Genomic DNA, 13,825 nt, shown 5'->3' with positions numbered 1-13,825 from the left:
GAGTCTGGGGCCGCCACAAAGGCAGTAAAGAAAAGAAGAAAGAAAAAAGAAAAACGAAAAAAGAAAAAAATAATAAATGGACCAGAGTGGGGGGAAAAAAAGGACAGTCAAAGAGCAAAGAGAGGCAAAAAGACACAAAGGAAAAAGAAAAAAAAAAACGACAAAGCGGATTTCTCACCCAGAGCCACGGTGCCCATTAGGAAAGGTTTCCCCATCTGACGGAAGTCGCTGCTGCTCTGAAGGCCGACCTCTGACCCCACCGCAAATGTCACAGCCACCTGAGAGCGCAGACACACGCACGCACGCACGCACGCGCACACACACACACACACACACACACACACACACACACACACACACAAAGAGTTTTGTATTTATCCGGGTGCAGCTGACATCCAATCACAACAAGATGAAAGATGACAGTCATTTGAATAAAGATCTGTTTAACACAGCGAAAAAAGGGGGAAGTGAGCTCTTCACACACACACACACACACACACACACACACACAAAGGGCAAAAAAGGGCGTGCAGCGCTAAAATGCGGCGCATTTTGCGGCGGGATTGCGCCCACAATTTGCGCCACAGATGCGGGTATCCACAAAGGTTTTTGCGCTGATGACATGCAGGCGCAAACACGCCCACGAATGTGGCACCTGAAACAGGTGCGAATGTTGCGGTCTGGCAACCTGAGAGCAGTTTGCGCCAAAGGTTGTTCGTGAGTGCGTGTGTTTGATAGCGAAACTCTGCGAGGATAAACGCGCTCCTGTGCGCGCCTGGCATTACGATGCAAGACGCGTTTGTCACCAACACCTGAGTACCATTTGTATTTTTCATAGCCGATCTAAAATATTGGCATATATACTGTAGTCTATGCCTATCTATATATAAGATTTGGGGAGCCATACACATATTTCAGGCTTTTCAGAGAGGAAAGTTTCACTCAGAAGCCAGAAACACTCTGACAGACAGAAGCTGCGCCTGGTTTTTTTCTTTCTGGATCTGCCGCTGTTTGAATGAGGCATATTTGCATAGAAGGGGGGGTGTCATTTTGCGCGCAATGACTCATTTCATTACATTCAAATGAATCTGGCGCAGCCCTGCCGCTACTTGCGCCTCGGCGCATTTTCTGCGCCGATTTTCACGTTTGCGTCCCCTCTGTGGATCGGAATCACCGTTTTTGGCGCCGTTTACACGGATTTTCAGGCGCAAAAGCCGCGCAATCGCTTTGTGGATCTACCCCAAAGGATTTCATGAAAAAAAAATGGGCGGACTTCTTCTATTGTCGGCCGAAAGATGAGAAGAGAGAAGAGTGACTGATGATGATGTTGAGAGGCAGAAAAAAAGAGATGATAGGAAGTGAAGCGATGAGGTTTGAGTGTCAAAAAGAGAGAAGAAACGGTTGGCAGGAAGTGACATGTCTTGGACAGCCTAAAAAACAACATTCTGATGGAGTAGAAAATGTTAAAGTAATAAATGCTGCCGCACTAAAAAAAAAAGGGCTCAGTATCGCGTTATAATGTTTTTATGTGATAACTTTCACGTTATTACGTGAAACTATCACATTATTTTGTGATAATTATCACGTAAAAATGTGAAAGTTCCATGTTATAATGTGATACTAACTGAGCCCTGTTTCTTTTTCCAGTGTGGCAGCAATATGCTTCCGTACTAACGGTCTGGCGACGAGGACGTCATTTAATACTCTCGTAGCCTGGTGCAAGAACGTCCTCCCCCGCCCCTGTTGTCATGGGAGCAGCCAGCAGCCGTTAAAGGTTCAATGACAACTTTATTGGGGGGTAAGGGTCTCCCAGTCCCGGCCAATTATGATGGCCCAATATAAATGTCACGCTAATTGTTTCCAGAAAGCCGTGAAATTGTGAGGCCGCCGATTCTCCGCGACTCATCTACCTTTTCACCACACGGTCCCACATCTAGCCAGAAATAACAGCCGCCAGCGTGTGTGTGTGTGTGCGTGTGTGTGTGTGTGTGTGAGCGAGCTGCAAATTACGCTCGTTTACATCTTAATGTGTGACTGAAGTGACGGCTGGAGCTTAATTCAAACTCCCATCAAGGTGCGTCGGCATCAGTCGAGAGTCATTGACTTTCTTTTTTTTCTCCCTCCTTTCCCCTCCCTCCCCATCCCCTTCGTCTGTCTTTTTATTCTACTGCCGCTTCCTGTTTGAAGCCATCAGTCACATTTCAGGCCAGGAAGGAGCTGCTGCTGCTGCGGCTGCTACTGCTGGAGAGGCACACGGAGAAGAAAGGAGATGAGAAGGAAGGAAAGAAGTTATTTTCCCCAGAGGGGACGGACGGGGGTCCCAGATGGAGGAGGCAGGTGCGACTTTATTCTTTATTCAGCATCTGCACTTCATGCTTTTCCCTGGTGACTTCACACAATGATGTGAGGGGGAAGAGGAAGAAGACGAAGAAGAAGAAGGAGAAGAAGAAGATGAAGAAGGAGGGGGAGTTGCAGTGTCCTGAAGAGCTTCTACTGAGACCGAGCTGCCGTTAAAGTGGTGGTAAGGCTAAAACACGCATTTATAAATACACATTTGATGAATATTAACCAGGCGGAGACGTTTTATTCCATGACCAAACCCGATTCAGTTCTCACACACACACACACACACACACACACACACACACACACACACACACACACACACACACACACACACACAGAATATTCCCCTGACATGTTTACCGTGTGCTGTTTGACAAAACGTCTCCATCTCGCGGCCTCGCAACTACAAACTCTCTCTAACAAGGACGACAACGCAGCAGCGGCACCGCGGCGGCGGCGGCGGCAGCAGCAGGTGATTAATGCCGCTCTGAATTCCCGGGGAGAATATTCCGAGCACGCCGGGGCCAAGTTTGTTTTCTCCGTAGGCTGGGCACAACGGCGGTCAACTGAATCCCTAATTAAAGGCAGGAACAGAGCCATGGATGAGTGGATGGATAGATGGGTGGATGGACGGACGGACGGACGGACGGACGGAAGAAAGGACAGACAGTTGGGTGGGTGTATGGATGGGTGGATGGACGGATGGATGGACGGACGGATGGATGGAGGGAGGGATGGATGAATGGATGGGTGGGTGGATGGATGGGTGGATGGACGGAAGGACGGACATACAGTTGGGTGGGTTTATGGATGGATGATGGATAGACGGACGGATGGATGGATGATTGGTGGATGGATGGGTGGATGGACAGAAGGACGGACATACAGTTGGGTGGGTGGATGGGTGAATAGACGGACGGACGGATGGATGGTTGGGTAGGTGAATGGATGGATGGACGGATGGGTAGGTGGGTGGGTGGGTGGATGGATGAATGGGTAGGTGAGTTGCGGCCAGACTGGAATCAGGTCTCGGGTTCATATGTGGATAATGTCATAATGCGAATCGGTTGTGAATCATAAATGTGTCTGCATGCATACTGGCGATTGGTAGGATGTTCCCGTGGTGGACACAGTGGCCTGTTGTTGGGGAGATCAAGCCAGAATTTACCAGTCAGGCAAAATGAGGACGGAGCACCAAGTCCTCCTCAGAAAATAAAGGAATAAATACATATGTGAATGAATGAATGAATGAATGAATGAATGAATGAACCGAATCAGCTTGAAGTTCTTGACTGCATACGCTGCACATTCACCCACCATCCCATCCCGTCCACCTGAAAGGGTCTTGATGCAGTAATTAAACTTTGCATTTCTCCTGCAGGAGGAGCGGCGCCTCCCGGAGGCGACGCTGGAATAAATCACCATCCGCCTCGTTCAAGTTTTAACTCAACTCGTGCTGCGGGCAGACCAGAGGGCCTGGCATTGATTGATTGAGTTCCAAGCACATTCTGAAATGTTGTGGTTAATACTGTTTTAATAGAATTTTTTCAAAGAAGAAAATATTTGAGGCTTTCTTTTTTTTTTTTTACACAATGGAAGTCAGTCATTTGTCTAATTTGGCTAGTTTGTTACACCGCTCCTTGACTACTGTGACCACCAGCCTGCAGAGCTGCTCTCATCCTAACTCTGGTATTGTGGGAAAGGGTGGCACATCGCTACGAGACTCATCATTAAAAGAGGTACTTTGTTCAGATATTTAACACCCTGTTAAAAGTAATTTAAATTTCACTTCTCCCAGTCCGACCCCGAGAGTGAGATTCAAACGGCAGGAAAGGAGGAAAAAAGGCGGCGTCTGATCAAGAGACAAATTAAAAATACAACAGCGAGAGGTGATTTCCTCCCAACGTTGCTTTGATCAATTACAGCGAGAGGTGCGCCGAGCGCCAGACGAGACGAGTCGAGACGATAAAAAAAGATTCCTGTGAAACGTTCCAATTTTGTCAGCCGGGCTGAACGACACGAACAAAAAAATCCCACAATTCACTTGTTCCGAAGCCTGTCGTGACTACTGGCTGGCGGGGGAGGGTTTTGCGGGGGAGTCCGGACAGACGCTCTCAGACTTTCCTCAACACGACCGGGCAACGGCAGCAATCGATCAGCTCTGCTAATAATCCCGGCTGAAGGTCGACTTCAATCTGCCGCCGACGACGCTCGGCAAACGCGGCCGATAAATTTATATTTGAAGAGTGGAGGGAACAAAATTAAAAGGGCATTAAAACACGAGTCCGGGCAGAACTGATTCCTCCGGTGGGAATCGGTTCAGGGTGACTGAGCCGTTGTCTTTGGCACGTAAAATCGATTTGTGGCAGTCGTGTTGGAAAGTTTTCTCGAGTTTTCTCAAACCCAAGTAGGAAAAGAAAGAAATGTTGTGAAAACTGAGAAAACGTGAGACATTGAACACTGTCGTAAGTCATAATGCGTCGCGAGTCTTTTTCCTCCTGAGTCACTTCAACTACCGAGTTACCGAGCAATAAAGACATCCGGAAAATTTCCCCTATTTCGCTGTTCTTTTTTTTTTTCCTTAAGTGGAGATTGATTTGGGTTTCTTTTTTTCGAAACAGAATCCACTGTTAAAAAAAAAAAGACCCAATTTCAAACGTCTTGTAGTGGAGATTCGGCCAACCCGGCAGTTGCCGCGCGAGATGGAGAGAGATGGAAGCTGAGGCCCCGCCCATCTCCATCCTCACCCCCCTGCCCCATCACCATCCCCTCACCTCACCCCTCCCCCGCCCCCAGGGCCCCCCTGCGAGCCTCTCGCTGGCTGAGACACCGAGGTTATGGTGTTAAATGTATTCTGCACCGCGCCGAAACATTTTCCTGCAGGAGGTCCCGCCGAGGCGCAGACACTCCCTGATGTTGGCGAGCGCTGACCTGGAAAAGGCCAAAACACACACACACACACACACACACGCATACACACACACACACCTCGGGCACACTGCGGGAGCTCCATAAGCACTGCAGCCTCTGCAGACGCTGACCGCTGTACAGCAGCGCTTCCATCCATTTCGCCAGCGTGACCTCTCTCACACACACACGCACACACACACACACACACACACACACAGCGATGGAGGCAACAGGGCATCCATCAGCAGACATCCAGGCCGCCGCGGCCGCTGAGACAAAGCTTAAAAGCCTCTAAATCTTTAAAAGCATCCAGCACGAAGGGCGAGAAGAGGGAGAAAAAAAGACACTGACACGTTTCCATTTAACTTTAAAACTGACACCAGCCATCTAGAGCAGAGGTATATCATAAAAATAGCTTCCTATTTTGGCTGCATAATGATAACTTCCTGCTTTTTTAATGAGATCTGGAGTGTGGAAGTTGAGACTGCTTTGACATTTATTCATTTTTTTTTTTTACATTTTACTAATTTTAGACCAGCTCAGTGGTCTAGTGGTGGAGTGTCCGCCCTGAGACTGGTAGGTTGGGGGTTCGATCCCTGGCCAGGTCGTACCAAAGACTGTAAAAATGTTAGCCATTGCCTCCCTGCTTGGCACTTAGTATACAGGGTTGGAAATGGGGGGTTAGATCACCCAATGATTTCCACTGCTGCTGCCCACCGCTCCCTCAGGGGACGATGGGTCAAATGCGGAGAGCAAACTTCGCATCCTTCGGGACGTGACAATCACTGGGACTTTAACGCAACTTTTAATCTTCTCCCTCTTTGTCAACACACACATAAATAGCTGCAGTTTCCTTTAGGGAAGTCCTACAGACGTCATTCAAACACCCGCCTGTTTGTTTCATCAAGGCCTATTATTTACATTTGACAGCATCTTCCAAAAAAAACAAAAAAATAAAAAAATCTGCATTAATCGCATACACAAGCTTATGATGATTAGACTTCTTCCCCCTATTTTTCAACACACACATAAATGGCTGCAGTTTCCTTTAGGAAAGTACTCCAGAGGACATTCAAACATCCACGTGTCTCATCAAGGCCTATAATTTACATTTGACAGCCTCATCCAGAAACTGCAATTTTACGGCACCGGCGCTTAAATATTCTACATCTTCAAGCAGAAAACTGAATACACCCCCAAGGCAACAGTTTGTAAGATTCGTTGTTCTTATTTTTTTGCGGTGATTTGTTCGAGGAGACAGCAAGACTGTGGCCACTCCCCCTTTGGCCCACTAGAGAAGCTGATTGGTCGGAATCTGTTGATATTTTAAGGCATGACGGACGCGGTTAGCAGAGAGGAGAGGCTCCAACAGACCCCTGCAACCCTGAGTGCAGGACGAAGCCGGTATAGAAAATGGATGGATTTTGCTTTTATTTTGTTTCAAAGGTGCAGCTGTGAAATGAGTCATTTTGCAACTCACCGTGACGATGAGCAGGATCCCCTTCAGCAGCGTGAGCAGCGACGTGATTGGCTGGATGACTGAGTGAGCCAGTATGATGGCTAGCGTCAGGGTCCAGGTGAAAACCGGGATCACGTAGATGTGGCTGGATAAAAAGGACGAGAATCGTTTTTCATTTTTAATTTTTTTTTGTTTAAATATCATGTCTAGTGATTTCTACGTTACAAACGCAGGCGGGAAAACAACCGACTTAATTGGCCTTAAAGTGGCAAGAGACGAGAGCCAAAAAAGTGTTACTAATAGGCACCGCGGCACAATCAGCAGTAATCGTTAAATAAGCAGCTACGCCACGTAATTATAAATGAGGAGTTTTTTTTTTCCTGTTCATTATCTCTGAGAGGAGGGCTGAAGACGGGAGCGAAACCTCCTCCCGTCAGAGGATAAGTCTCACTGCTGAATCGCTAATTAGTCTGCGAGAGAGAGAGAGAGAGAGACGGCATTTTAATTACACGTCTCAAATTTGATGGAAAGTTCTGACAAGGATGAAAATAATAATAATCATGATAAATATTAAATAATTAATGATAATTAGGTACCTGTACTGAAACCAGGGTTGAGTGCTCTCTTGTGACAGTCGCCCTGTTTGAGGAAAAACATGCTGACGAATGTTGTTCGAATAACAACATCTGTGGAAAAATCAAAAAAATCAAAGCAATTTTATAACGTGTCATAACATAATTAAGATACTGGGTATCGGTAGTCGCGCAAGTACTGAAAGGCAAGTGCTGTAAGAACAAAAAGTGGTATCCATCCATCCATCCATCCATCCATCCATCCATTTTCCATACCTGCTTCTCCCTGAACTAAGGATCATGGTCTGCTGGAGCCTCTCCCAGCTGTCACAGGGTGAAGGCAGGGCGACGACCTGGACAAGTGGCCAGTTCATCACAGGGCAACGTAGACAAACACAACAACCACTCGCACTCACACGCACACCTACGGACAATTTCTAGTTTCCAATTCACCTCACATGCGTGTTCTTGGGCTGTGGGAGGAAGCCGCAGAACCCGGCAAGAACCATTGCGGACACAGGGAGAACATGCAAACTCCACACAGAAAGGTCCCAGGCCCGGAATCGAACCCACGACCTTCTTGCTGTGAGGCGGCAGCGCTAACCACTGCGCCACCGTGTCAAAAGTGGTATCGGTGCATCGCTAATCACTAATCTAATGATTACGGCTAAGATGAAAATCTTGAGGTTTGCAGCAGGTTGCAGCAGCAGCAGCAGCAGTAAGAAGGACGGACGGACGGACGGACGGACGGATGGACGGACGGACGGCGAGGTGAGATTTTGTGCAGAGACCTGCAGTAACCTATTGATCGCCGTCCCGGGGGAGTTGCTCTGCAGTGGTTTATCCAGAAGAGGCTGCCCAAGATTTCTTTTTTTTTCTTCCTCCCTCCCTCCCTCCTTCCTTCCCTCCCCTCCCCTCCTTCCCTTTTCTCACTCCAGTAACCCTGGTTTTCCACTCCCACGCTGCTGCACGGCAGCGTCTCCCCCGGCGCCGCGCGGCCCGATAATGGAGCATCCAGGCGTACGGTCGGAGCGATCCAACCAACCGAACCAGAGACTTTGAATAATATTATTTACGGTTAAGTGAGTAGCGAGGCGTGACAAAATAAATTAGTCCTGTTAACTGATAGAGGTAATTATAGATGTGGGAGGTGGAGGAGAGGAGGAGCCCGTCGCCGAGCGGCTCTTCACTTTGCACACTTTGATCACGGTCCAGTCGACATTATATCCCCCAAATGTGTGTGTGGGTTTTTTTTTTTTTTTTAATGAACAAGCAGCTCAGACACAAATATTCCGGTTTCTCTGTTAATGTTCAAATGGAGAAAATGGAGCAAAAACTCCAGCTGGGGTGTTTGATGTTTATGGATGGGATGTTTGTGTGTCTCAGGGGCCCTCAGAGGAGGCCCTATTTACATTACAATGCAACGGTTTAACAGGAACGTGACCTTGGGCACGACGAGGTACAGAATCTAGGATGAGATCCAATTTTTTCCATCTTCTCTTTGCACTGTACCTGCTGTGGGAATAATGTGGGTATAATACAGGCATTCTTCTTCTCCTCGTCCTCCCCCCCCCACCTTCTGGTGGTCCCACCTAGAGAAGCAGCAACCCCCCCCCCCCCAAAAAAAAAAAAAAAACACATGCGGCCTGCAGCAGGTTTTGGAGATTTTTAAGAAGGAGATCTAATCTAAAGTCCTATTCCAAGAAAAAATCTGCTTCTGGCATAATTAAGGGGTTGATCTTCATGAAGATGCCTCAAACAGTGAGGAGAAACCCAGACAGGGAGAATCGACTCCTGTCCAAGGTGCCAGGAGGAAGAGTTGGATGGACAAAAATCACTGTCTAAGAAATAAGAAAAACAGCTCAAGTGCGATGTTGAAAATCCTCAAGGTGCGAATCAGCTGAATGTGCTGCAACTTTCAGGCAAAATCGTCTTTCAGCAACATGATGATGATGTTGAGGAAACATTATTAGGAGGAAAAAAAAAAACAAGAGAAGGCTGGTTGCTCTGAGAGCAGAACAACTGTGAACAGGCTTTTCAACAACTGCCATGCCCCTCGCTGAGAGCAATTGTGCAGAGTCAAAAAAATTTCTTTCCCCTGCAAAAAGAGAAGTGGCGCTGTTTTGAAGTCTGCACGGCTTTCTTTCCCGGAAAATTAGACAGAATGTTTTCAGGTGTTTTTTTTTTTCTTTTCTTTCAAATGAATAGTCGTTATGAGCTTGTGTAGCGTGAAGGAGGTATTTTAGCGTCGAGGTTTTTTTTGCCACAGGTGACACAAAAATAAAAAATGACAGCATTTTAAAGGCTTGAGAGAAATAAAATGAACTCAGCGAGCAGCAGATGACAAATAAACCTTCAGTTTTCACGGGTTGAACAATGAAAATAAGAAAACAATACATAAAAAGAACCCTTCAGTAAATTTCTTAACGGACCTGATTTGCTCATTTAGCCGAGACTCTCTCACTCTGGGCCGCCTCTCCCTCTCTCTCTCTTTCTCTCTCTCTTCCACGGTGCACAGATCTGTGTTGAGTATGCAGCTCACTCACCCGATGTTGAGAAGAGCGGCGTACGCCTCGCTGCCAGCCAGGACGTAACTTATTCCAATAGAAACACTAGAGGAGGAGATAAAGAGGAAGGAGGAGGTGGAGGAGGAGGAGGAGATGGGGACGTGGGGGGGGGGGGGGGTACAAACAGACGAGGAGAAGAGATGGCTGTCAGGTGTTGCAGCGGTGGGAAGGTCTTCATCGTCGACGGTGGTCGTTAGCGCGTCTCTACTGCATTAAACATCAGGACTTCCTGCCCAAGGCGGAAGAAAAAAAAAATCCCAGCTGAGGGATTTAATTTCCGAATCTTTTCTGGTTTTGTAGCGCATCGCCTTGATCCTCGACAACTTTTGCTCAAAACAAAAGTTGCCTTCAGGGGGCGACTTTAAGCTAACGCTGTAGCTGCTCGTTTCCTGTGTACTTAAGACTGCAGCGCGTTCACAGGCAGCCAGCGGAGAGGTTTGCAAAATACTACATAATGGGCTGAATGTTGCTGAACAGGAATCTTAAAAAAAAAAAAAAAATCTCTATAGGCTTCAATACAAAGTGAACAATAAGGCGGCTTTATGTAGCTCGTCGCCTCTGCCGCTTCTCAGAACTTTCAGCCTCCACAATTTCTCAGCAAGTCGGCTGCAAAGACGAAACATCTATTATCAGTTCCCTGCATAACAGGCACAGTGAGTTTTTTTTTTATGTCCAATCTTGTAAATATCTGAAAGAAAGAAAGATGGGCTGGAAGATTTACAGAGATAAAAGTTCTTGTGTTTTTGGATCAGAACAACTTCTCAGAGGAGGAGGAAGAAGAGGACGAAGAAGAAGAAGAAGAAGAAGAAGAAGAAGAAGAAGAAGAGCCAGTGTGCTGTTTACTGCAGATATTTCAGCATAAAGCATAAGATTCATACGGACACATTTCAAAGCCCTTCAAACTAAAAGAAAAAGTTGACAGAGGCGCTGCATAAAAATGAAGCTTTGGCCAAAAACGAAAAAGGAAAAAAAGTCAGAGCAGCAAAAACTCAAAAGAGACAACAGACATCGCATCAAACAAGAGGAAACTCAACCTCATATAAACTCAGCAGGTCTGTTCCAAGTCATGTTTCTTCTGCACTCGACACTCACAAGGTTCGAAATGCGTTCACGCTGCCAAGTTTATCTATTGTCCTATTATTAGCGTTGGCAAATATGCTGGTTAACTGTGTGTGTGGAAGGGACGTAATTAAATAATCAAATTCTTCTTCCTACTTCCTTTTCAAACACGTTACGTTCATTTAATTTCTATTGTCTTGACTAATTCATTTGTTGTTGTCTTTTTCCTTTATCTTATATTTGTATTACTCACACCAAAGCCTTCATTCTTTCCTTCATTCATGTGCGACCGAGTGCATTGTGTTGGCTGAGGACGCTTTAACCCCAAACAAAAGTCGCCCGATCGGGAAAAAAATACAGGCGGTGGTACTCACTGCACTGCACTGCGCTGAGCCCATTAAAGCGCCACTGCGCAACGCCGTGTGTGTTTCTCATGCGCGCTGCGTTCGGCGCGAGAGCATCGTTATGCGTGTCGTACACCCGCTCCGCCTCTGTAGGGCGCCGCACAAAGACCCGGGGCCGCCGAGGGTAAGAGATGCAGGTCGTGTTCTGTGCAGCGGTGGCGGCGGCCGCGGCAGCATGTGCGCGCGCGTGTGTGCGAGCGCTTGAGCCCCGGCATTGATCGACCACTAAGCCTCCTTGAACATAATAAGGGAACTATCGATTGGCCAGGTGCTACAGAGCTGCTCGCGCACTGATAACAAGCCAACCTTCCGCCTGCAAATGCTAATAGCCTCGTTCTGCGGCTGGTCGCCGGGGAGCCCAGCACGAAAGACCTGCACGGCTGCACGTACACGCGCCCCTGCTTGTAGCAGCAGGTGTAAAACCCCTAGGGGGCGCCAGAGGCTGTTTATCACCGTTGCACGCCAGTGTTGACTTCAGATAGCTGGAGCAGTGACTATGAATGTGAAATATGTGTTGAACATTGGGAGGTTTTTTTTTATTTACGTTCACCTTCCAGTAATTCTGGAGGATATCACAAACTTCCGTAAGGTGGAAAACAACGTGAATGTAAAGGATTTTGGAAGACGGTTGGCTTAAATGAATCCACGTGGTTCAAAATCAGGCTGGCCTGTTTGCCCGCAACAGTAATGGGCCGTGACTGGACGAGAAGAGAGCATTGCTGGCGGGAATTACAGCCTCAAAGAAACCAGTTGCCACACGACGTAAACTTCCAAATAATTCCAATACAGGCGTGGTGCTCACTTCTGGCTGTAGTGTGTGTTTGAAATTTATTTATATACTATTTTTTCTATTCTTTCTTACTTATTTTCTGTTTTTTGATCCACTCATTTGTACACATGTATAGGTATGGTTCTATATCTAGATATATCTAATGACTCATTGTATTATACATCTGTACCTGTCTATTTTCCTGCAAAATAAAACGTAAAAAAAGTTGACTAAAAAACAATATAGATGTATAACGAAAAGCAACACAACATTGTGGAGATGAGTACAGAGTCCATGAGTCCTCGTGCCATTGAAGTGAAGCGAGAAGTTCGAGCCCTTCAGACGCTGTCTTTGTGTTTTGTGGTTGCCAGAACGACACCGAACTAAACGTTTCGCTGCCTTTCAGGCTAACGAGGAGGAAGAAACAGAAGCACTTAAAAAGAAGGTATTTGCCTATCTATCTAAGTAAATCTGCTGCCTTGCATTTGCACGGAAACAACGCATCGACTCTACTTGCACTGCATTGTGTGAGAAAAAAATGTTCCCTGTCTCAGGGTACTCCGGCAGTTTTTCCTCCATTATATAAATCTGAATAGATGCCATAAAAAACACACTGCAAATATGATGCATTACAGGAGCGGGGGAGTGAAATGCTGCAGCATTAATCATATTTCATCAGTGTTTGTCTCGGGCTTGTAACTCTTTACACCAGCGGACAGGGCGGCTGCGGTGGGAGTGAAGGATGGTTTTAACAGACGCCTGCTGCCGTTCAGGCTCAGCTGCTCAGCTGGATGGCGAGACGACTCACAAAACAGCAGAGAAGTGGAGAGAGAACAGCTAATCAATTCATCAGCCGAGAAGTTCGTGGGAAAAGTCAACGACCAAATTACGAGCAGCGTAGCGACGCTCCAGGTTTTCACCATTAGTCCAGAAAAATAAAAGAAGAAGAAAAAAAAAAAATAGAATTAATCCCTTTTCTGTGACTGAGAATGAATCTCCCACTAGAATTATGCGTGTGTGTAAGTGTGTGAATTCAGTGCAGTTGGTCCCGCTCATGTGCTCTCATTGGCTCCAGTGTGTGCATTTTTTAAGGAAGCCCATCTAACTGGCAGCCAACTGGAAGCAAGACCCTTATTGTTCTATGCATATTACAAAATATATGAGAAGTAAATAAATACATATACGAGGTTATATAAATAAACACATTTATGGGCAGTATGTTAAGCTTTTACCAAAATAAAATTCCTAAATCAAGCCAAATTTTACACACTGGACCTTTTAAAAGGTGTCATGTGACAAACGGTCAGGTTGAAACGGAAGGTTCCGGTCGCGACGGTGACTCACAACTGGAAGAGGAGCACGCAGTTGAAGGCGTGGCTCATGGGGCGGGAGAGGAAGAGGTGGCCCAGCAGGTGGAGGTTGGGCTGCAGGCACTCGGCGCCGTTGGGCCCGGCGGCGGCGGCGGCGCCGCCTTCGCCTGATGGCAGCAGACCAGTTTCTGAAAGACACAACGGGTGAGGAGACGGTCACGGCTCAGCCTCGGCACACAGTCGACAGTCTCAGGTGACTGGGGATTTTTCCAGTGGCCACTTGAGATACTGCAGCAAAAAAAACCCATCTGGCCCAAATGGAATTTTTCTCCGTTAGTTTGCAATGCAAAAATAAAGGCCTCTAAAACAGCTGACAGGATGATGTTTGACCTGAAACACAGTTCATAACAAAGCTTTCGATTGCAGAGC

At 46.8% G+C, this 13,825-nt stretch overlaps 1 protein-coding gene across 2 annotated transcripts in view; it reads right to left on the bottom strand.

Annotated features, from left to right (window-relative positions):
• LOC142884437 (uncharacterized) overlaps positions 1-13,825 on the bottom strand; it is a 37,442-nt gene that overhangs the window by 16,005 nt on the left and 7,612 nt on the right. For both annotated transcript variants that reach the window (XR_012926175.1, XM_076020097.1), the window contains exons 6-9: positions 13,431-13,584; positions 9,834-9,899; positions 6,737-6,860; positions 179-278 (exon numbers count right to left, since the gene is read on the bottom strand). Coding sequence is in view for 1 of the 2 variants with exons in the window: in XM_076020097.1 (XP_075876212.1) it covers positions 179-278; positions 6,737-6,860; positions 9,834-9,899; positions 13,431-13,584 (444 nt within the window). In the remaining variant the exon portion in view is untranslated. The remainder of the gene's footprint in view (positions 1-178; positions 279-6,736; positions 6,861-9,833; positions 9,900-13,430; positions 13,585-13,825) is intronic.

Source organism: Nelusetta ayraudi, unplaced genomic scaffold, assembly GCF_046127955.1.
Source record: "Nelusetta ayraudi isolate G7.1 ecotype Tasmania unplaced genomic scaffold, CSIRO-AGI_Nayr_v1 ptg000001l, whole genome shotgun sequence".
NCBI classification, from domain to species: domain Eukaryota; kingdom Metazoa; phylum Chordata; class Actinopteri; order Tetraodontiformes; family Monacanthidae; genus Nelusetta; species Nelusetta ayraudi.
Note: the sequence above shows the minus strand (reverse complement) of the source record. Positions and strands in the feature narration are given on the sequence as shown.